The sequence below is a fragment of the Branchiostoma lanceolatum genome, chromosome 1 (assembly GCF_035083965.1).
Source record: "Branchiostoma lanceolatum isolate klBraLanc5 chromosome 1, klBraLanc5.hap2, whole genome shotgun sequence".
Classification (NCBI taxonomy): Eukaryota; Metazoa; Chordata; class Leptocardii; order Amphioxiformes; family Branchiostomatidae; genus Branchiostoma; species Branchiostoma lanceolatum.
Window position 1 is genome coordinate 17,781,954 of NC_089722.1, and position 23,970 is coordinate 17,805,923.

At 42.1% G+C, this 23,970-nt stretch overlaps 1 protein-coding gene and 3 long non-coding RNA genes across 4 annotated transcripts; all 4 read right to left on the bottom strand.

The window, feature by feature from the left end:
* LOC136427962 (uncharacterized) lies at window positions 1-1,001 on the bottom strand. Its single transcript, XR_010754548.1, has 4 exons — window positions 827-1,001; window positions 532-636; window positions 252-362; window positions 1-86 (listed from the first exon to the last, which is right to left on the bottom strand). It is a non-coding gene; the product is annotated as an uncharacterized lncRNA (long non-coding RNA).
* Window positions 1,002-2,838: 1,837 nt separating this feature from the next.
* LOC136427970 (uncharacterized) lies at window positions 2,839-15,197 on the bottom strand. The gene is made up of 3 exons (XR_010754549.1): window positions 15,045-15,197; window positions 13,313-13,470; window positions 2,839-2,930 (listed from the first exon to the last, which is right to left on the bottom strand). It is a non-coding gene; the product is annotated as an uncharacterized lncRNA (long non-coding RNA).
* LOC136438796 (uncharacterized) lies at window positions 3,358-6,754 on the bottom strand. Its single transcript, XR_010756464.1, has 3 exons — window positions 6,339-6,754; window positions 5,369-5,480; window positions 3,358-5,176 (listed from the first exon to the last, which is right to left on the bottom strand). It is a non-coding gene; the product is annotated as an uncharacterized lncRNA (long non-coding RNA).
* Window positions 15,198-18,473: 3,276 nt separating the features above from the next.
* On the bottom strand, window positions 18,474-23,436 carry LOC136438800 (uncharacterized). The gene is made up of 8 exons (XM_066433760.1): window positions 23,303-23,436; window positions 22,001-22,102; window positions 21,343-21,480; window positions 20,783-20,920; window positions 20,228-20,344; window positions 19,687-19,848; window positions 19,382-19,482; window positions 18,474-18,983 (listed from the first exon to the last, which is right to left on the bottom strand). The coding sequence occupies exons 2-8, from the start codon at window positions 22,091-22,093 to the stop codon at window positions 18,851-18,853; spliced, it is 882 nt and encodes a 293-aa protein (XP_066289857.1). The 5' UTR covers window positions 22,094-22,102; window positions 23,303-23,436; the 3' UTR covers window positions 18,474-18,850.
* Between the last annotated feature and the right edge of the window lie 534 nt (window positions 23,437-23,970).

Here is a 23,970-nt window from a genome sequence, read left to right on the forward strand (position 1 = left end):
CCCCGGTGAGCAGGCACATTTGTATCCACCAACTGTGTTCACACAGCGTCCAGTTCCGCATGGTTGTGTGGTACACTCATTTATGTCTGAGATTAGAGACAGAAATATTTGCTACAAGTAGTAAATGTGACTCCTAGATGCTAACTATCTACATATCATTCTCAGAAGACATCATGTCTTCGAGGAAAGGAGTGACAATAGCATATGATATATATATTAGCAATCTAACATATTAATGAAAGCATTCTCACCTTGCTGATAGTTCTGTCCAGTCCATCCGGGTGAGCAGGTACATTTGTATCCGCCATCTTTGTTCACACAGCCTCCATTTTGGCATGGATTCCTGGTGCACTCATTTATGTCTGAAATAAGAGAAAGAAATATTTGCTACAAGTAGTAAATGTGACTCCTAGATGCTAATTATCTACATATCATTCTCAGAAGACATCATGTCTTTGAAAAAAAGAATGACAATGGCACATGATATATATATATATTAGCTATTTAACATATAAATGAAAGCATTCTCACCTTTCTGACAGTTCTGTCCAGTCCATCCGGGTGAGCAGGTACATTTGTATCCGCCATTTTTCCTCACACAGCGTCCATTTTGGCATGGATTCCTGGTACACTCGTCTGTGGGATAAAAGATATTTTACTTGCCCTCTAAAATCTGAACTTTGCTGTTAAGTATCTTAAAGTCTTTGGTATACAAATACATTGTCATCTCAAATATGGCACCCAAATGCTAGGCATGTGACATGCATCATGCCATCTCAGATACATTTTATTGACCTTTGTTTGAGTGTATAAAAGTAATCCCCACCTCCTTCATCAGTTATGTAGTTCCGGGTCTCGGGAACCGTGGAGGGTTGGATCCTGTTCTGGGCGGCTATCACCTTGTCGTGGTCCTCTGTGGTGATTCCGATGTCAAAGCCGATGTTAATATAAGCGCTACTTGTTTGTTCAGACACACATTTACCTATGCGTTGTCCATGCAAAATAGAGCCAAAATAGAGCCCATTTTGCAAGTTCTTATGTAAGATAGAGTTTATTTTATGAGTATTTGTATTGAATGTGGTAAGGTGATGATAAGGACAGTACCTGAGATTCTGACCATTTAAATGTGTATGTATATAGTATGTATTCCGCTGATGTTGTTGATAAGGACAGTGCTTGTGATTTATGACCAATTTGTTATGAAATACGCAATTTAGTCCTATGGACTATTATGTATTTTATCCGAATAAAATTTCAAACTTTAAACTTTCAAACAAAGCCTGGTTAAGATCAGGTGACCAATAATCCTTTATACAATATCATTTCTCTGATGTGGGAGTTTTCCTGATTCATGTTTTTATTGGGACTCCAGGGTCACATAGGAAATGGTCAGTGAGAAGTCCGTCATTGTCATAAGGATGATAAAGTTCTAAAATGTCGATGCTACAGTATCCCTTATGACTTACAACATGCATTGCCATTTCTAAGTATATCTATAACGTTAGATATGTATACTCTACATATAAACACACAGACGCATACACCCACATACACATATCAATGTAAAAAAACATGTATATGTTGTGTTCAACTGCTGCTTCAGTTCTTATAACGATTACATCAGTTTTACGAATGAATATGGAATTATTTACCTTGTTGGTGCGATTGGCACATTTCGATCAGCTGCTTCTTCGATGGACAACTCAGACGACCAGGTGGACCCGGTGGGCCAATAGGACCTGGTGGGCCGGGTGGACCGGGACGGTCAGGTGGGCTTGGTTGGACAGGAGGGCCAACTGGCAAACCAGGGGGGCCAGGTGGGATTGGCGGGCTAGGTGGACCAGATAGACCAACTGGCACATCTTTCCCAACAGGTCCGGTCTCCATTGAGAATCCGCCGGCCCCCTTCGGTAGTCCAGTCGGCAAAGAGTGTTTTGGTTGTCCAGGTAGTCCAGGAGGTTTGCCTTGTCCAGGTGGTCCGAAGCGGTCCACTTGTCCAGGTGGTCCGAAGCGGTCCACTTGTCCAGGTGGTCCAGGAGGTTTGCCTTGTCCAGGTGGTCCGAAGTGGTCCACTTGTCCAGGTGGTCCAGGAGGTTTGACTTGTCCAAATGGTCCAGGTGGTTTGCCTTGTCCAGGTGGTCCGAAGGGTTTCACTTGTCCAGGTGGTACGAAGGGTTTCACTTGTCCAGGTGGTCCGACGGGTTTCACTTGTCCAGGTGGTCCGACGGGTTTCACTTGTCCAGGTGGTCCGACGGGTTTCACTTGTCCAGGTGGTCCGAAGGGTTTCACTTGTCCAGGTGGTCCAAGGGGGCCAACTTCACCGAGTTGTCCAGATGGGCCATTGTGGCCTTCTTCACGTATCTTATCCGCAAATCCTGAAATGAAAGTCTTAATCGTGCAATGAATAAATGCACACGTGAAAGATATCAATTATACCTACACACCAAGTACAAGTGGCTAAACATTCTGTCACATTTTCGTGGCCAAAACACTTTACACCACCAAAAATCTTATTCTCCAATTAAGCAGAGGCTTCGATCCGGGGATTAGTAGGGGCCGCAATTTAAATCCAGGCCAAAAGGTTGTCCAGAAAACTCCTAACGGCATGTAACATAACATTAAAGTCCACCTATAGCATACTGGGTGATGGTGCTTATAAAACAACAAGCAAAACCACAAAACCTGAGAAACATAGCGAAGAGAGAGAAAGTTAGCCAAGATGAAAAAATAAGAAGATAAAAGGACATCAGCTATGAAATCTGAGCTGAATAAATTAAAGCTATTGAAAAAGTCTTACATTGACAATGCGAACCTTTGGTAAAAGGCAAATAAAACTTACCCGACAACACCATTATCTTGTGAATGCGTTGTTCCAAGGCGGTCGTTCGGTTTCGTTCAAAGTACACGGTGCGTGTCAGTTGTGATATTTCCTAAAACACCAGAGTGCCAACAATAAGGACCCTGGTATTTCCTTAAACACGATAGTGTCAACTAGAAGGGTACGTTGATGAAGGTTAGACATCCAGGTAATAAGATACGCCAAAAATAGTAACTCAAGCAACTGGAATACATTTTTTAAACAGCCAGACGTTTCAGACAGCATCCGCTATCTTTCGTCAGTGACATATCTATTCAGAGTTTTGGTATAAAACCTATTTCTACCAGATCTTTCTTTAGTCACTGACGAAAGATAGCGGATGTTGTCTGAAGCGTCTGACCGTTTCAAAAATGGTAAGTTGTAGACCGTTTCAAAAATGGTAAGTTGTAGTTGTTATCTCTGCTTAAACAAGAGGGCGACAACAAGCAATAAGCGTCAGTTGTGATTTTTGCTAAACACCAGAGTACAATCAGTAAGTTTTTTTGGCGACGCCTCAGGGGCGGAGCCTATTGTATAGTACTGCTTTCGGTTTGCCAAATATTCTAGGATTTCCGCGAACGCATTCCCTAGGGAATTAGTTTTTGGCAACGCCTTGCAGGTATGGCCTTTTCTATAGCAAGGACGAATGCCACTGCATACGGCATAGAAAAGGCGCTAGTTAAAGTATACACTTTTACAGCTGTTTATCGATGTTTGAAATAAACTTTCTGGATGATGCAATATATACCCATCCATCACAGACGTTCCTCAATGTCTTAAACGTTTTTGGTTTTTGTTATCATGAATGACATGCTTAGACTGGCTCTTCTTTTATTGTCATGAGGAACTTTGATTTTGAAAAGTAAGTAAGTCACAGCTTTAAAGAAGATGTCCGGATTTTTGCAAAAAGCAGCAACAACAATATGTCACTGCTTTTGATTGATTTTTCTTAGAAGCTTTGCTTCATTCAATAAAAAGATTAAATGCTTGACATGTTACCAACGCATAATTCGAGTTATTTTAGCTGCATCTTTGAAGCTTCGAAAGACTCACATAGTAAGGATAAAGAAAGGACACAGAGAAAAGGCTTTCCGCACACTGGGCACGGGAGACTTTAAAGACGGACTGACTATGACTACGTGATACTGGCTATGGCATGCTGACATCAGTCTTAACTGAGGTTCCCTGCTGCTTCTCTGACTGAACATGTTAACATTGCCGTTAGCATGTTAACATGTTTTTATATTCCGTCTTAGCAGACAAACCTCAACAGACAGATCTCCGTAGATCGCCTATTGAGCTTCAATGTATAGCGGACTATACCTCAAAACCTGGCATACTATTTAATCTATTTGGCCGATTTGTACTATTTTCCCAGCGATCGCGCGGAGCCTGGTAGAGGCTAAAAATTACCTGCTAACTCCACAGAACATTGGTTACTGCATCTTTCTGTGAATGCCTTTGTAGTCCACTTCAGTAAAGAATATCACAAGGGAAAACACATTGTTTGGGAATCATGGCACAACGATAACAGAAAACTGTGTCAATAATTACAAGATTAAGTGTTCCGAGTTGATCAGGTGTTGCACTAGTACTCGTATCTTCTTGCAAGTTGGTGAGATCGTGCAATCGTATCACAGCTTTCGTGCACACTGATTATTACAATATTCGTTTGGGGTTTTCAATTTAATTTTTTGTACATCCACCCCTAGCCTGTGTTTACAGAAGCTCTCCCTGGCGGAGGTTAATGACCCCCTCTTGGGAGCGGTATCGTCGGGCCGGCCACTAGGAGCGCGAAGTAGTCAGGCTACATCCACCCCAGGTTTGTTTAGAACCGTCATCGGCCAGGTTAATAACCTTGTGTACGATTTTGATATGCACATACAATAGATTACTTCTATATACACACAATGTACATAATGAAATAGACAATATATTAGTATATCCGTGGTATAAACATGTTCAAGTCAGTCCGTAATATTTATTTCTAACTAGCGCCAGGTTTTGTCTCGCTGTAGTAGCGGTTGTAGCAACGCAATCTATTGGCTTCACATCGTGGCTCTGCTACAGATCTGGTTCTTTCTCGTTCCCTTCTTTTTGTCGACGACGCTTGTTGTGTGGCTCCCCTCGCGATCGGTCCCGACGTTACGGACGCACGCACGGACGTCTGTTTTGGATTCCCCTAGGGATGCAGCTCGTCTCACCGACATCCAGTAGAAGGTCTCGATCTGCCGACCTCTCCTACATAGGTACATGTATCTCTGTGTAGAATGTGGCAGGAACATCTCGTCGTCATCGCTCTCGTCCCGTAAGGTCGGCCTGTGCAAGTATAAAGACGGAAACAGTCGGTGGAGCTGGCGACCACAGCGGTTTGATCTGATTTCTAGCTACCAAAATCAGTTAACAAACTGTTTAAAAGAAGCTATGGCAGCCATCCTTAGTATCCCTACCAATATTCCATTGGCACTTATATGCTTATGAAATCACAATAATGGACTATTCCAAAATTACCCAAATAAATTTTCATCGTCGTTGTTCGGCTGCATGTGTTTTACGTGAACTAAGTCGCCATTTAGATCGTCGTCACAGCACTTATGTTGCAGAATCTTACATTCAGGAGCTGCTGTAGAAAAAACCCACAGCAAACAAAGATTAATATTGTAATACTCTTCTTTTGTCTTAATTGTCTATACATACCAAACAGAAAACACTGTAGAACACCGTGTAACCAACCAGTTCCTAGAATTTTTCTTCCATGACAACCATATTCAACATGTTAACATGTATGGATGTCTATCAGTTTTATCTAGATAAAATTTCTACGTTGCGTTGTTGAACTCTACACTTGAAAGCATCTCCAATACAAAGGCTAGACACGTCCTTTATATTGGACATGTTAAAATTAATTTGTCTGCTAGAAGTTTCTCGTTGTACGTGATCTTATCCACTTACACAAATAAATAAACAATAATTTAATATTTCTGCAACTTCGAAAAATCAATGCACATCCACTATCCATAGGGTACTAAACTGTTGCCATATTGGGATATTTGTGTCGGCTGAGATATAAACAGGATATCTATGAATCAGTGTAAGTTTGCAAGAAATATATCCATGTCGAAAAAAACAAGACAGTCATCACCTCTCTTTTAAATCGTATTAGAAGTTTGCAGAAATTAAACGACAGGCGAAGAAACCATTTCTTGGCAGGTTAAGTCTAACACGGTAAAATTCAGACGAATTATAATCAGGTATATGGTGGACAAAGGGTGCTACCAAATCAGTTTTCCACTACGCAGTGTGAAAGGCATTATATATATTTAGAAGGCATGTCGTTTGTAACCACTGTGTTCGAAAATAGAATTAATGTAGACTGTTATTACTCCACGAAATAACGGGGTGATCAAACACAGAAACGGCAGTCTATGTGTACAGAAACATATGCGCCGTGCAAAAGGTTGAGACCTAAAATTGTACTGACCTTTAGACCGCTGTCTTCGCTGTCGGTCTGTCCAGCTCTTTGTCGAAAAGGTGTGGGCCGTTTACTGGCCTTTTCCTCGGCTTCATACGGCTGGTGGTCGATATTAAGTCCACGGATGCCGCAGGTGCCCGCCTTTTCTTCTCATCTTTGCTATCTTGAGAAGTGCCGAGCCACTAGGCCTTCCCCTTTTTGTTCTTGGTGGCCTGGTTTTCGGAATCAAACCCAGAGTGACGATGGATTTTGAACAATGGATCAAACTTCACAATGGCCACATGGCATCCTAAAAGCTTGATTAATTGGTCAACCGCCGTCGGCTCTGCCCTGTTGCGTGCTGCTGGTCAGCGGTTGGTTGCGCCCTGCTGTGAGTTACGCCCCGCTGCCAGCGATTGGTTGCGCCCTGCTGTGAGTTACGCCCCGCTGTGGCCGATTGGTTGCGCCCTGCTGTGGGTGGTCTAGAAAGTCCCGCCTTAATACCAGTATCCCACCTGGATGCCAGATGGTAAAACACACAAAGACCGAGAGAGAAACACATGTTCCGCTTTCAAACCAAAGGTCTAACTGAGGGGATTTGTAATAAAAAATCATTGCAATTCGCTGACATGTTGTCATGTCCTGGAGCTAGCTCAGTAGCTGGCCTGTTCAGGTCCTGAAAGAATTCTGGCATCCAGGCTATATAGGAATGCTTTCTTTTTGCATACCCCAACCGGTTTTTGTTGTGTTTCTAATGCCGTGTAGTAAGTGTGTGTCTGTGTTCTTCCACATACTAGTTCATATTCTGGCAAACATAACTCATGACATGCAAAAAGCTACGGATAAAGCACGTTGAAATTATTAACCTTTCTCCACAATCTCTCTGTTGATGTTGGTAAGCTAAGATTATATAGACATCTCAAATCTGTGTACGCCATGGAGAATTATCTACAAAGCAAAGACTTAGACATAAAATCATCTTTGTATAAACGCAGAGTAAGCGCACGAACATTAGAAGTAGAAAGAGGTAGATACAGACGGTTACCTGTTAACGAGAGAATATGTGAACAATGCACAGGAAAAGCGGTGGAAGATGAAATGCACTTTATTTGCCATTTCCCCCATTACAGCACCGAAAGAGACAAACTATTTAACCTAGTCAGCAAAATTGTTCTCAGCTTTCAATATCGCACAGACCTACAAAAAACTGCCTTTCTGTTAACACCGGCCAATGCATATATCTCCCAAAACATAGGAAATTTCATATTCCACTGCACACAAAAAATAAATCAAACCCAATAGCAACCGTTTAGATTAGAAGTAGCTCTAGTTGACGACTTTTACTTTGTGTTTATTTCATTACTGTGTTCTTATTATTACCATCATCTCATTTCAACGTATTCTTACAATTAGCCTCCAGGCATGAATTTGCAATAAACTTATTATCATTATTATTATTATTAATCACGATTTATAATTTATCAGGTTCACTATTCAGAATGTCTGATCGGTAAAACAACTTTGAAACACTAACTGTGCGACGTGTCAGCAGTTGACCCTGATCATGAGCTCCTCTCTCCGAAAATTTCGCCAAATTCATCCCGCGTTATTTCTTCCGTGAACGTTTCTGCTTCTTTTATTGCGTTCTGTTGGTATGTGGTCTTACAAACAGGTAGCACACGGAGGATTTCAGGCCGCAAAAGATATTCTGGTGCGGAAACAGTAAAACTTCAGAAAAGTGTTATGGAATTCGTTCATAGCAGAGGCACAGAAAAGTTCTTTACTACAGAGCACTGTGCATGTTTTGATAGACAAGTTCTGTAACCAAGAACTTTTAAAAGGGCAATGTCATGATTGGTTTCCGTAATGAGAGTTGGACTTAAAAACGCACATGTAGTGAATAGATAGCAAATATAGAAAATATTTTATTCTCCTATGGAAGTTTGTACATATCCCTCCGCTGCTGGAGTCAGCTGTATTAAATGCAGTGCTATTAGTATACCATTAAATAAATGACAGAAAAATAAACGTCGCCGAGAAGTTATGCTTTTGGTAGCCTTTATACGTATATATGTATGTATGTATGTGTGTATGTATGTGTGTGTGAACAGCATACTTGGGACAAGTTCTGTTTTTTGAGTGAACTGGAACATAGGGCTTACGGAACGTTGGGATTTCGAAACATAGAGATTTCGGAACATAGTAATTTCGGAACATAGGGCGGTCACCGATGTAAACATGCAGGTCTTGAAGACTAAGTCATCGATCTCAGTATGAGTATATAACGTTATAGCACGATAGATTATGACAAAGTTGTGTTACCAACCGATTAAATTTGTCACAAACTGATGCCAAAGTTGAGCCTTTGCTTTTTTTTTATTACCTGTTTGGCAAGCGATTTAATTCTGTAAAAGGAAACAGTAATTTTTCAAGGAACTTACCACGAGGGGGCAGATCTATGAGATCGACGCCATCGGGCTCGAGTTGACTGCATCCCGCGGTGGCTTCTGTGTCGCTCCCGGTGGCATCAGGGTGGGCTGGCTACTTCATTTGAGCTTGGAGTATGCATGCTAAAATGTTCTGAGTGGACGTAACTTCAAGACCTGACCTATGTGAAAATGTAAGCGACTAAGCGTTTGGGACGCCGTCCCTGCGCGTCCCAAGTCGTTCCAAACGGGCAAGGCGCGTTTTGGGCCGCCTCGTCCTCGTCCTCGCCGGACTAAGGCCAAGAGTATATACGTACATATATATATATATATATATATATATATATATATCCTTCGTCTTTTATCTCTTAGTCTACTGATATTTGACCGTTGGGGCACCACACAAGATCTGGCAAATAGTTTTCTTCACCCTTCTCGATTTTCTCCGATACCATCCTCCCATCTTTTCCGTTGTCTACTCTCCGTTCTTCCTCACTGGACGATTTCTTGCATTATAGCTCATGGCTACTCCCGATAACTCAGTGACACGTGGCCGTACCACTTCAGTTTCCTTTTCTTTATTGACATTCACTGTTTGCTGTGCTACATGGTTGCGTACGAAGCAGGGACAGTATCAGGAAGATAATATGCAGGTGTTTTACCTTTGCCAAAAAGATTATGTTTCTGATAGCGTTTGCAAGTCTGTGTGTACGTGTGTGTGTGTGCGTGTGTTGATGAACAGCATAACTCGAAAAGGCTGAGATGGATTGGATTGATAATTGGTACGGGGTGGGTCTTGATGAGACGTGCACATGATTATTATCTCCATGAAAAATGGAGATATATTATCTCCATAAAAAAATGAGATATATTTTGTGTGTGTGTGTGTGTGTGTGTGTGTGTGTGTGTGTGTGTGTGTGTGTGTGTGTGTGTGTGTGTGTGTGTGTGTGTGTTTGTGTTTCCGGACTACTGTAGTCAGCATAACTCAAGAACCTCTTGATGGATTACAATGATATTTGGTATGTAGGCAGGTGCAGGGAAGCCGAAATTCAAGGTAGATTTTGGGCTCCCTGGTATGTGACCTTGGCACTGCAGTAGAACTTCCGTTTTTCTATCTTTTGACCTGAACATGCTATGGTCCTGAGTTTTTAGTGGCAGATGTGAAGTAATGACGAATTGGTGTAGGCGTTGGCCCCCTAGCAGCTTGCTCTAGAACTTCAGGGGCGTTATTGTGAAAATCTTCTAAGGAGAATAACTGAACAAAGGAACGACGGATTTCTATGATATTTAGTTTGCAGATAGCAAAAATCTATATTTGCAGTGTTTTCTCAAACACTCAAGACTCAAATACATGTAACGTATGTAGTTTATGGCAAGTGGAACATCCATAAATTATCGATTATGCAAATAAATTCCTAATAATAATCAATGTAAAAACGCCATTAGCCATCTAAGTGGTAATTGATAGGACTGTCAATATTGCGACATGTGTAAGTTAGTTACATGTGTTCATGACCAAACATGCATTATGTAAATGTATAAGTCATTTGCCTAAACAGAATAGTTCATGGAGATATGAAGCCTCCGGACTCTTGTTGCGATTACGGTACTACAGCGTAACGTCTAGTTTTGAAATCACGTGTTCTTGACATGCCATGGTCGTGATTTTTGAGTGCTATATAGCTCATAGACTTTGAAAGAAAATAATTCTGCGTATCCATGCTTTCTGGTATGAAGATAGTTCAAATGATGTTTTAGTTCATTATGTTGTGATTATGCATTTCAGAATCTAATTTGCATGATTACTGAGAAACTTTGCAAACCCGCTGCGTTCAATGATTGGACCATCCAAACATGTGATATGTTACTGAGAAAGATAGGGACATGTATAGATGCAAAATTATCACAGTGGAGACTTAATTTGCATAATTAAGTTGAAAATACTATTGTTCCACATTTCTAATTAACGGAAACTTTATATTTGAGGCACTTGAATGTTTGGTGAAGGTTAGCATAGTAAGATATAAATCATGCAAATGAGGACCTACTTTGCATAATCCTCACGTCGCCGGTGTGTTTTTTAAACACCACTCTTGTTAAACATATTTCCCAAACACGAGAGAACCAACAACAATGAGGATAGTTCTCATAACACTAGAGAATCTCCTGCTGTGGTATATACTAAAACGCCAGACAACCTTAGCCTCCTTCGCAGGCTTCCTATAACGGCGGTGTATATATGGGGGGGGGGGGGGGGTCTGGAGTTGTGTAGCCAAGAGAGTTGTGTAGCCGAGGGACGCCCACCGTTATCGTCCCTCGGCTACACAACTCAGTTGGCTACACAACTCCCTTGCCGGTGTTCAGGAATTATCGGTCTCCCCGGGAAAATCGGTCCCCCTCCTGCCATTGGTCCACATTTGAGACTGGTGGGCGTGGCCTAAAAGTACGAAGGCCCACAACAACATAGGCTGTAACATAACAATTCTACACTGCCGACATTGTCGACAAATAATGTCCCCTCATAGTAAAGTTGAAACAGTCGTCCTCTGGTCTACTTCGGACCCTAATTTCAACTTAAGGACGATTCTATATAAAATTGATATAACTTTTCAAAGGGTTTTGGCCATTGTGCTATTTCATCTCAAGGGGACGCATTTTCCCGGGCCAGGGTAGCCAGGATTTTCGGTCCCCTAATTTGAAAGTCAACAACGTCTCTTCTGATGCACTTGGAAACCTGTTTTTCAACTTGAAGACGCTTCTCTGAAGACCTAATACAACTATAAACGTTTCAAAAGATAAAAGTCTCAGTATTTGGCCATTGAGGGGATTTCAGGTAAAGGGGACACATTTTCCCGGGCCGGGGTAAAACCGGGATTTTCGGTCCCCTCATAGGAAAGTCAACAACGTCTCTTCTGATGCACTTGGAAACCTGTTTTTCAACTTGAAGACGCTTCTCTGAAGACATAACACAACTATAAACGTTTCAAACGCAAAAAGTCTCAGCATTTGGCCATTGGGGGGATTTTAGGTAAACGGGACACATTTTCCCGGGCTGGGGTTATGCCGGGATTTTCGGTCCCCTCATAGGAAAGTCAACAACGTCTCTTCTGATACACTTGGAAACCTGTTTTTCAACTTGAAGACGTTTCTCTGAATACCTGACACAACTATAAACGTTTCAAAAGCAAAAAGTCTCAGCATTTGGCCATTGAGGAGATTTCAGGTAAAGGGGTAAAGGGAACACATTTTTCCGGGCCGTGGTAAAACCGGGATTTTCGGCCCCCTTTATAGTTGTGCTAATTCTTCAGAGAAGTGTCCCTTAAGTTGACAAACAATTTCCAAGTCCATCATAAGAAGCGTTGTTGACTTTGCTATGAGGGGACCGAAAATCCCGGCTAGATTTACCACGGGAAAATGTGTCCCCTTCCCCTGAAATCCCCTCAATGGCCAAGTTCTGAAAACGTTTTGCTTTGAAACCTTTATAGTTGTGTTGAATCTTCAGATAAGCGCCTTGAAGTTGACAAAGAAGCTTCCAAGTTCATCATAAGAAGCGTTGTTGACTTTTCTATGAGGGGACCGAAAATCCCGGCTAGATCTACCCCGGGAAAATGAGTCCCCTTCCCCTGAATTCCCTCAATGGACAAATGCAGAGACTGTTGCCCTTGAAGCGTTTATATTTTTGTGTTAAGAGCATCAACTCAAGTTAAAGTAATTTAAAAATAAAGTATATTTCCAAATGCATCACTACTAGGAGAAGAGTTGTTGACTTTCCTATGAGGGGACCGGAAATCCTGGCTACCCCGGGAAAATGTGTCCCTGCAATGGCCAAAAACTGATACTTTTTGTTGATGAAACGTTCATATTTGTGTTTATGGACAATGTCCGTCCCACCTTCTTACAATTCATACATTTGGCATTAAGTATTCAATTCAAAGACAGTGTTTGTGGATGATATCTATGTCTGTGGCCCTGTGGGCCTTCGTACTTTTTAGGCCACGCCCACCATGGATTGGGGGCCGTTTTTCCTGGGGGACCGATAATTCCTGAACACCGGCATTAGACACCCCCCCCCCCAATATATACGCCGCCGTTATAGAAAGCCTGCGAAGGAGGCTAAGAAAACCTACTGAAAGAGTCAGTTGTGATATATCCTACGAGATATAGAAACATACGAAAGTGCAAACAACAAGGGCAGAGTCCAATACTCCCTAAAATATAAGGGAAGCAACAATAAAAGTACGCTATGATATTTCCCAAATCACCAAACGTCAGTACCCTGAATACCTTCTCACAAGCCCTTGTCACACATCCGGGGCCTTCTCGGGACTTAAACATTATTCAGACGGGGGAGGGTTTGGTGGTGGTGGAGGACCCCTTAAAGTCCCAGAGGAAGTAGACCATATCATCCCTAACTATAACCAGGTTATTTTCCATTGAATTTGGTAACGACCTTGTATTTTCTTTACGTGTTGAAAACATGTTGAACATGTTGACAAAAATTGTTTTTTCGAAAATTAAAGATGGCGGCGCCAAGATGGTGGCTCCCAGCTGATATATGCTTAGATAAACATGTATTACCTGTGCTTGTTCTTGCTCATGCATAAATACACTCATGGTGATTCCTGCTGTGGTCAGCAGCACAACTACAGCCAGGGCGGCGGCCAGGCAGCTGTAGTTGGCTCGGATGACGTCACAGGCGCCACGACGGCCGCTCTTCCCATATGTACCCGTGTTGTCTGTTATCAGACAATTTTAAGTTAGGATTCAAGAGACTCGCTTCCATATTAAGCAGATTTCAAAACATCTTAAGCCCCCCTCTCACTGGACCCGCGTCCTAAACTGGATTTGTGTTACCTTTGACTTTATAATGGGAATATCATTCAAAACGTACAAGTATGACCAAAAAGACAACAAAACACACAAAGCTTAAAAAGATTCGTTTTTTGTCGATGAAAGTCGTTGAGTGCTTTGTCAATTCGATCGGCCGCAGAGCTAGCGACGCCGCCAGCGTGCCGCGGGTCCAGTGAGAGGGGGACTTTAATGTGTGGCAACTCTCACAATGCAAAGAAAGTTAAATGCTTGAAGTGTTGCTTTGTTATTAGAAAAGATACTAAAACCCAAGATTAGACACAACTGATTTTAACATGTTGTCGACAATAAAGCCTCATCTGTCAATTACCAAGTGAATTTATGGCTTCGGTGTGTGTGCATAGTCCTCCTTCTTGTCGTGTTTGCTTTTCTTTTTTTCTTAGAACCGTAGACCGTAGAAAAACACGCATCACCAGCTTCGGGCCCTGTCACACTTGTGCGTATATACAAGTCCGCAGGAGTTGCGTATTAACACGTTTTTGTTTCAGGTTAAGTCTGCAGCCGAAGAAGTCATACCTTCGGTTCGATAGCAAGGCTGCACAACGGTGGGTCAAAGTAGAAAACAACTTCTTCCCTGCAAACTTTACATTAACAAAAAAATGTTCATGCGCAACTCATACGCACTTGAATATACGCACAAGTGTGACAGGGCCTTTCGGCTCCCTTTCGGTGATTTGTCTAACCGGTTGATTTCATAATTGTTACATCATTATGACTTAAGTGACAACAAAACACAAAAAAGTTTAAAAGATTAGTTTTTTTCATCTATGAAATGTGTTATCTGTCACATTTTAGGTCCTATAGGTGCCATCGCCGCCCTGATAAAATGGGGTGTGTGGTGGGGGGGGGGGGGGGGCTCTTAACGTATGAAGCGCAACAAAACCACGTGCAAACCCGACCGTTGTCAAAATTTCTGCTTAGATACCATTATGATATCACATCAACATAAAGACTGTATGATAATCTTAGCTAAATCTTATACCAAGAGCAAAACAATAGTAGGGTTAGCGGAAACGCCCACCGATTTAACAAGAGTGTTCATGTTAGCGCACATCCCATGGTGTAGACGTCTACATCTGTGTTTTTATCTTCTCACTTTTTTTCCTATATAAAGCAAATACAAAGACAATATCCGTTCTGGCAGCGCACAGTCCAATAAATCTGTTTAAGTCGCTTGAATACTTAGTCTATGGTGTACAAAGAAATTAACTTACTTAGATTTAGGGGCTCCTAAATTAACAATAACACTTTTGTCCATTCAGATTGATAATGTTAAGGAGTAATATGAAATATCATTGTTCTTCATCACACGGTAAATTCACAAACAAAATGCAAACATACTCTCCTACAATGAAAGAAAAGAACACGACGTGTTCTCTGATAAGACCTAAATTTTGGATGGACTGTATGTAAAACTGAAAGTCACAGAGGGCTGGCCTACCTGTCGACGTGTCCGTTGTGTAGGGCAGGTCGACATGGCGCCTCACGTTTTCGTAGTCCCGTCCGTCTTGGGGCGGTCTTGTCCCCATCTCACTTTGCTGTGAAGGCGGCGAGAGATTCGGCAGATTCTCCGGCTCGGCGTCTACGCGTGTGTCTGAAGACGGTCCTTGCTCCCTGTTAGAAGAGCCGTAGTCACGGTGGCCACGAACGCTCTTTGGAGGCAGTGGGGGAGGAGGCCCGCCGGTCTGTCCGTCACCGTCCCTCATGGAAGGAGCGCGGGCAGGTCTCGCCTGCGTCTGCATTTGTACTGCATTGATCGGCAATCAACACAGTATAGGGGAGCTTAAAATGTCCAAATATGGTCATAAATAACATTGATTAGTCTGAGAGCATATCAGAGGAAAAGTCCGTCATGACGTGGTGCGAATAAAACGTCTTTTCGCGAACGTCATAAACATTTTTTTAAGAGCGCCAAAAGTCAATCGAAGTTGGCAGGTAACGTTACGTATATCAAACGAGTTTTAAAAGACGCGTGGGAGTCGGTTTTTATTAAATCCTGGGATTTTTGTTCAGATATTGCCGATAGGCTACATATAAAACATTGCAAATAGAGACCCAACTTTTCAGCTAAATAGCTGAAACATCGTGTGGGGACATACAGTTCATTGTTAGAATAAGTAAGAAGACATTTCATTTGGGTTAAAAATTATAACATCTTGCTTCTAGTGTGAGTCAGTCAAGGAACACTTTGCTTGCTTGTATATTTGTACCTTTAAAAGGTAACGTAGTCAACAACTATGAAATATGAATATGAAGTAGAATAATAGTGAGATTAGTCTATATACGTCATAATATTCTGATATTGCGTTTTTTTGTGTCGTTAACAGTTCAGACAAAAAGCCACTGCTGAAAAAAATGTAAACTAAAGGGACCCAACTTTTGGAGCTGGAGGATTCAAACTTGATGATTTGAAAATAAGTAACGCCACGCCTGAATAAAATAATAAGAATAACGTTAACATTCACATCTAGTACAATACTAAGTACTATACTAAATGTCCTACTGTATATCTAGGTTCTAGTGGCTTCATCTCTCTTTTTAAAACACATGGCGACATAATTACATACTTCGTCCATTACATAAACATTTGTGCATGACATCATGTATTTAAAAGTATCCTGCTTTGATATTGTCTTACATCTCTTGTCAATCTGAATTGATTTGAACAGTGACTGACGTTCTTTTTCATACAATACACAGTCTAGTAAGAAATGCATTTCATCTTCCATACGTGAATTATTACAAAATTTGCATAATCTGTCATGTAGAGGGATACGGCTATGACTGCCAGATTCTATGTGTAATGGATGGTCACTGATACGAAGTCTACACATGGCTGTACGATTTTTGACATTTGGAATGTTAAGATATGGTTCTTTGTCATACATCTCTTTGAATGTTTTGTATGTCCTTAACTTGTTGCCTTGATTTCCTTCTTGTCCCTTTGTCCCCATAAGAAAGAAGATATGATTTAGAATGGGCTCGGAAGATTAGAATCGTTGTCGGTCCATGTAACGTTACTTCCTTTCATAATTTTGTCTTGTTCTGACAAGTCATGTTGTCAGTAACTTCGAGAGATATGAGATTGAAGTGTGGACAGAGACACTTAACTGATGATTTAGAATAAGTAAGAAGACGCCTTAAATTAGGCAGATTGTTGCGATTTTAGACATGCTATGCTTGGTCATACATATGCATTACATTATATTGTTTCAACGAGCGATACAGTCAAGCTTTCAGACGTGAATATGCAGTGAAATAAGAGTAGTCTAGAGACGTCATGATGTTTTGCTTTCTTATAGATATCTACCAACGACGCAGTTTGATAGGTTACAAACAAATCACGTTGAAAACATGAATAAATTAAAAGGCAGCACGAATGTTAGCCCAGACTGAAGCTTTAAATGTTGTTTCTACATGTATATATAGAGATGGAGAAACGTTAGTGATGATTTAGAGAATATGAGAAGGCACTGCCAGATGAAGAGATGAGAATGCTATGCAGCTTTCTGTGGGTCTAGACGTACTGAGCTTGCTCGCATACCTGTGTTGGCAGGCAATGCAAGAGCACAAGCCTTCAAATCTACATGATTCTGAATCTTCAAATCTGAATGGAATTAGTCTAAGCACGGCATGATATTTTGATGTCTGTGAAGTGTCATTTTATCCTTTTCTGGAGACCTACGAGGAACTCCACGAGGAAACCTGGAAAATATTGAAAAAAAATTTTTAAAAAAAGTTTTATGGCTAGTGATGAAGCTGAATAAGCAGAAAAATCTTGATGGTAACTCAGAATAACTAGTTCTTTGCAGGGAATTTCTCCACGTGTGCCTGTGATTTTGTTGTTGTCCGCTAGGTGGACCTTCTGTAATGCAGTGTAAGATCATCTACCTCACTGTAGCAGTTGACCTGAGACGACCTCACGTGTCTGTGTTTGTTGTGAAACACTCTTGACATTCAGGTGAAACTGAGAACTGCTCGGCTGAATGGCTGACAGGTGACCATTATCATATCACCCCATGGAACTTAAGTGGAGTATTAGTTTGTCTATCTGTGTGTTTGTTTGTTTGTTTGTTTGTTTGTTTGTCTGTGTGTGTGTGTGTGTATGCGTGTGTGTGTGTGTGTGTGTGTGTGTGTGTGTGTGTGTGTGTGTGTGTGTGTGTGTGTGTGTGTGTGTGTGTGTGTGTGTGTGTCACAAACCATCAACGGTGATCAATTTGACTTTTGATCGATAGATTCACGTGGGGTTGATTCAGTACACCCGTTACCCGCCTAACTCAACTTTTTAATCTTTGAAAAGTCTTTGCAGACATGGGAATTCTATGCAAGCATAACATTTCAACTCAAATAAAAGAAACCGTGTCCTTCCATACGCCTGTAAAGTGCGAGTCTGAAAATGCAAACTGAGAACTTTGAGGAAATGATATGCCTGAATTAGCAGGCTGTTGACCGCTAAGCTGTACGTGTGGCATCAACCTAAAAGCAATAGTTGAAGTATGTGCTAAAGCGGGAGGGATTGGATCAGTATGTCAGGTATTGACAAACTTGTTTATTCAGCTGCTTCTGTGAAGGGACACTTGATCCGCGATTTTCTTGTGAAAGCTAACATTGAGGAAGAAACTTGTGCTGTACATACTTGATGATTTAAAGTCTCTAATCCTATAGATCTTTGCCTTTGCATTTTTGTCCAAATACTATGAGCTCAAGTAAACAACAATGATGTGTGGTTGTTTTTACCGTAGTGCGCAGACTTGGAAAATTGAACTCGAGCCCAGTGTGCACACACACAGACACACGCACATACACAAACACACACACACACGCACAAACACACACACGCACAAAATGATATGACGTTTCAAGCAAGAAGTTCACGTTTACCATTTTTATTCACACCAAAGCAAAACACTAGAATTGTTTTCATTTCCTTGTGCAGAGGCGATGACGAGTACAAGAATAACTGCATGTGTCTGCGTAGATTTTCAGTTGTAGTGTTGTCATCTTCATGGTACAAAAACTCAGAATAAACACACAAACTTTTCATACTATGTAAACATACATTATGTAGACACGCCATGGTATGGAGACCATGTATATCGCAAAGATGCAGAGATCATATCATGTAAGCTGTTTGTTCTAACCCAAATACTACATTCCTTCAAAGTTGAAGGTCAGGATAAGTGCTAGGCAGATATTGACGTATTGATTTTGACGTCACTCTTCGTCAAGCACACCATTAAATCCGTTTCAAAAACGGAATGTGTACCCAAAGCTCCAGCTCCCACCACTGAATGGCCTTCGCCAGCTGCTCGGGCGATAACGGACGCTGAACGTGTGGGAGGTCCGGCTGCTGGGGCGGTAGACGTAGTCCACACAGCAGCTGCAATATATGGTGATGAAGTTTAGCCATTTAGGTCACAAGACACACAGTACAAAAGTTACTTATTTTCATTGCACAAAACCTCAGAATACCCCACCGCACACAAACTTTTTATTTGTATTTGCCAGACACGCTACCGGGTGTACAGACCATGAATAGCAAAAATCATAGTCCACACAGCAAGTGCAATATAGTACAGCACATCAACGTTCATGGTGCCTATCCTTTACAACTAACTTATACATTTGGAACAGTTAAAAGCAAAAGCAAAGTAACTGGGGGGGGTGGCAGATAGCTATATCAGAGAGAGAAAAAATACCAGAAGATACAGTGCAAGAGGGATGAAACTTTTGCTTTTTTTTTAATTTTGTCATGTATCCTCTACTTCAAGTGCTCACCTGATAGAGTGGCGCCCCCCACCCCAGGTGTAGCCTCCCCAGCTCAGCTGGCGCCGTTGGCGGTCACTTGAGATCAGCTGCAGGGCGCGGCGCTCACGGGGCTGCAAATACAGGTGTAAACTGAAGTAAGATTCAGGAATGAATATTGACTTCGGTATTTTTGAAACAGTGCATCCATTATTGTTATCGTGCTGTGGCTTCTACGACTCCATTCACCGGTCTGATTACGGCACTTATCAAAACATGTCAAGAGAATTTTTATGTTTTAAAAAAAGTGAATATTTCCACGGTGGTCACATTCCTACCTTGGTGGTATTTTCGGGACCGATGCGCAGGGCGGTGTAGTCCTTGCACAGCTGCGCCACCTCCGGCCCGGCCAGGGACTGCAGGTCCCGGATGGGAGGCAGCATGGCGACCAGCTTGTTCTCTGGTTCGCCATCGTCCATGTCGTCAGGAGCAGTTGTGTTCTGCAGTAAAGACGTTGCAATTTGGTCATCTACTTACGTGATGGTTGGTGGGTGCTTAACATTTAAGATAGACAATATTCCGCATGCGCTCAACATTTCTTATAGAAGTTAACCGCTAGCTAAGCAGCTTGTACTACTGCATCATCATGCACATTGATTGTGACCTGGGCAAACTTGTATGACTCCGCCGTTCAACTCACACGGCAAGTACATTTAGAATATAGAATCACAGCTCATCTCACGAAGATGGTTTTACTGCGTCGTTAACTGGATATGAATGAGCATCGGGACATCCGAGCGCAGCAGTGCGATAACGGAGACAAGTCTGACAGACATATCTACTAACTCTTATATCGCTTCCTTGCAACTCAGGTCTTACCTCACGGTTCATCTCCTCGATCATCTTGCGGAGACGCTGCGGCTCGATCCAGTCGTCCGGATCTATCTCGGCCACGTAGCACACCTCGTGCCCAGGGTCCTTGAAGGTGGCCAGATTCTGCCAAAGCATCGGAACATATCATTGTAAACTCTAACGTTAGATGCAAGATGAATGCAAAAATATCGTGAAGAGGGAGGTTTATACAGATTACCCCTGACTTGTATCCTGAGTTCTCACTATACAATGCATGTAACAGTGTGTTTCAAGAGCCACTTACTGGCCAGTCTAACTGGTCCGAACCTTTTAGCCTAGTGGTAAGTGCGTTGGGTTTGTGCGCTGGCTGGCTCAGGTTCGATTCCCGGGAGCCTGGAGACTGTACTACTCACCTCAGTGGTTCCCACACCGGAAATCGAACCCGAGCCTTGGCGCCAAATCCTAACCACTAGACCATATGGGATCCATACATACTACGGTACTCGGTAAGTAGTAGAAACCTTATGACGTGAGACTGAAAACAATCTGGTCAAAGACTGGTACCGTCCCAAGCCAACCTACCCGTTGGAAGTCCATGAGAACCGTGACGGCCTCGTACTTGCCGTTCTTGGGCACGTGGAAGACCTCTTGTCTCCCGTCCTCGCTCACCTCAATCTCCTCCTCCACCACCTCCCCCTCCACCTTGTAGCGGCGGGTACCCTGTGGGGAAATAAGTTGACTTGACGAAATTCTGCAGGGTGCGGTTGTAGAGAGAAATCATGATCAGTAAAATTCACTATCGTTACCAGGGCAGTATGCACTAGAAAGATATATAAGTGAGAAACTCAAGTACTTGTGTCATTTAGTCTGTACACTTGAAAAAGCGAAACCGGTCGTGGCACTAGACCATGTCATAACACACAAGCCAGATGCATACTAGTATATAGACTTGCGTGGTGCGAAACCGGTCGTGGTACTAGGCTGATTAAAAGTTCTAAACTGGAACTATGCGGCTCCAGAATTCTTACTGAGGGCGACTGCGGTGTGAAAATTGTTAGCTTGAGGAATTAATCCACTCTAGTATACTTTACATCACTATCGTATATTTCTTCTACATTTCAATGATCATTTAAAGCTAGTACCTTGTCGTTGTCGTTGTGGTGTCGGGACAAGGCGATCCCTCCCAGCACCGCGACCACTACCAGCAGCACCACAACTATCGTGACGACAGACGCAATGACGAGCCGCCGATTACTGCGCTTCTTGACACCATCGTACGGCTGGAAAAAAATGGCATATTGGGATTAAAGTCTCCATCTAGCAACACGAAGGTGTAGTGAGTGTTTCCTCTACTCATCCTAGCGGATTCTATAAAAGATCATAAATAAAATGTCCATAAAGATATCGAGAAAATGATTGTGAAAGCCTGTTGTAAAGTATTTAAAGTTTAAAAGAAGTCTGTTTGAGCATAACGTTATATACATGCATAAGCTGACCGCACATCAAATTTGGACTTCAGATGACATTTGAAGGGTGTTGTGGGCAACAATAGCAGAAGAACATATTCAACTTGAGCAAAAACAATGTATCCCCTTTTTCTGTACAGCGTAGAGAAAAATATTGAAAACAAACGAGGAAAGAATCGAAAGAACGTAAAAATAGAAAGTATCGGACATTAGTTAACACGTACAGAAAGCCCCCCTCTCACTGGACCCGCGGCACGCTGGCGGCGTCGCTGCGGCCGATCGGATTGACAGCGTGCCGCGAGTCCAGTGAGAGGGGGGTTAAGACTAGTCTTACCGGCGGCGGGGCGATGGACTCCTGTCTCCCGATGGTCACGGCCGCCTCCGTCTGTTTACTGATGGTTGAGATCGGCACGTTCTCGGTCGCCATGTCTAAACACTGAATGGGAAAGAAATGCAATACAAATGAAAGTGACGCAAGGTTTGTATCAAAGCGAAACAGTACTGGGGGTACTCTAGACCTGGAGTGCGCGGGACTTTACTGGCCGGGGCCCCTAGCCACATTCCCCGTAAAGCGAACCCAGCAGGCCCCACGGAGTTGCACTTCCCCTCGGGGGCATGTCGCTAGGGATCCCTAGACCAGACTAACCACGCCAGCTATAGGGAGAATATTTGCCAAGGGGTTTGGCCACTATAGGGTAACATTTACAGGTGTAGTACTAGTTAGTCTGTGATACATCGGCTAAAAGAGAGACATTTTCAAAACAAAGGCAGTAGCTCTGGCGTTGAGATCATTTAAGCCATAAAACAATTAGGGCGCGGGGGAATATTAACCTTACCGTGGACTGACTCTACTAGCCAATCAATCCTTTTTTGCCGAATTCTACGATCCACACCCCCGTAGGAAGGCCTGGTGGTGGCTAAGGGGCCCCAGCTAAAGCCTCTCGGACTCCAGGCTACACGTGTGCTGACATTTTTTCACCATACTGTTTTTCCTTTACAAGATAACCCAACGCTATAGCAAAAAAAGACCATGAAAGACAATATTGATTATTCATATGTTTAATGAATTGGGCATGGCAATGTTTCCGGATAATGTGATCGAGGGTATTATGTAGGCAATTACGAAATTGGTTGGTAGACATTTGTATCTGTTCACTCAATTTCATAATGATCAAATAAATGAAAAATCAATGATAAAACCTTGCTTAAATGAATGCAGCACAATCGATTCATGCAAATTTTTCCGTGATATCCTGTCCGTCACGGCACTTTAATCAATATCGCAGAACTTATATCAGGTGTCTGAGGGAACGTTCGGATTTGAAAATTTTCAAAATAGTGTCTTGAATCTAGATATGAGTTCGAAGTTGACATTGTAAACTTATAGTTTGAAATGGATGCTTTAGCAATTAGAATAAGTTTATTGATGTATCGAAACTTTTTTACATATATAGGTTATATGCAAAGATAATGTACAGTAAGAAATATGAAATAACTAAACAAACTTTCTGCATAATCCCATAGAGGTTTAATAAGTCTACAGTCGAAGAAATAGTTCTCTATATATTCTATAACATGTATTCATGTATCAATTGACGTCATACGACATTTGGTATAATTGTAACGTTTCTCCTACCTTTAAAATCAGCAGTACGTTTGAAGAGGTCTGCGGTAGATGCTGTCTCCAGTCGACGGTTTTCTGTGGAGGTGGCACCACACGGTCCCTTTTATATCATTGGAAAACAAACATCTCCCTGTAGGTTGAAAACAAGATTTCGACTCAAAAACACTCTAGTCTAACTTGACGTAAATTACTTCCTCAAAGTTCTCAGTTTCACACCTCCAAAGAGCGTGTCAACAGAAAGATGAAGGGCCCTTGTCTAATGTGTAGAAACAGCTTTCAAAACACCTTTGTGTTAATGTTTTGTCACATGTTCGAGCTCAAATGGGTAAACACACGGAATAGATTTCTGAACTTCTGTTTTTATCTCCATGAAAAATGGAGATATAGTTTTGGGTGTGTCTGTCTTATCTGTGTGTGTGTGTGTGTGTGTGTGTGTGTGTGTGTGTGTGTGTGTGTGTGTGTGTGTGTGTGTGTGTGTGTGTGTATGTGTGTATGTTTGCGTTTCCGCACTACTGTAGTCAGCATAACTCCAGAACCTCTTGATGGATTACAATGATATTTGGTATGTGGGCAGGTGTTGCAAAGCCGAAGTTCAAGTTCGATTTTGGGCCCCCTGGTATGTGACCTTGGTACTGCAGCAGAACTTCCGTTTTTGTATCTTTTGACTTGGACGTGCTATG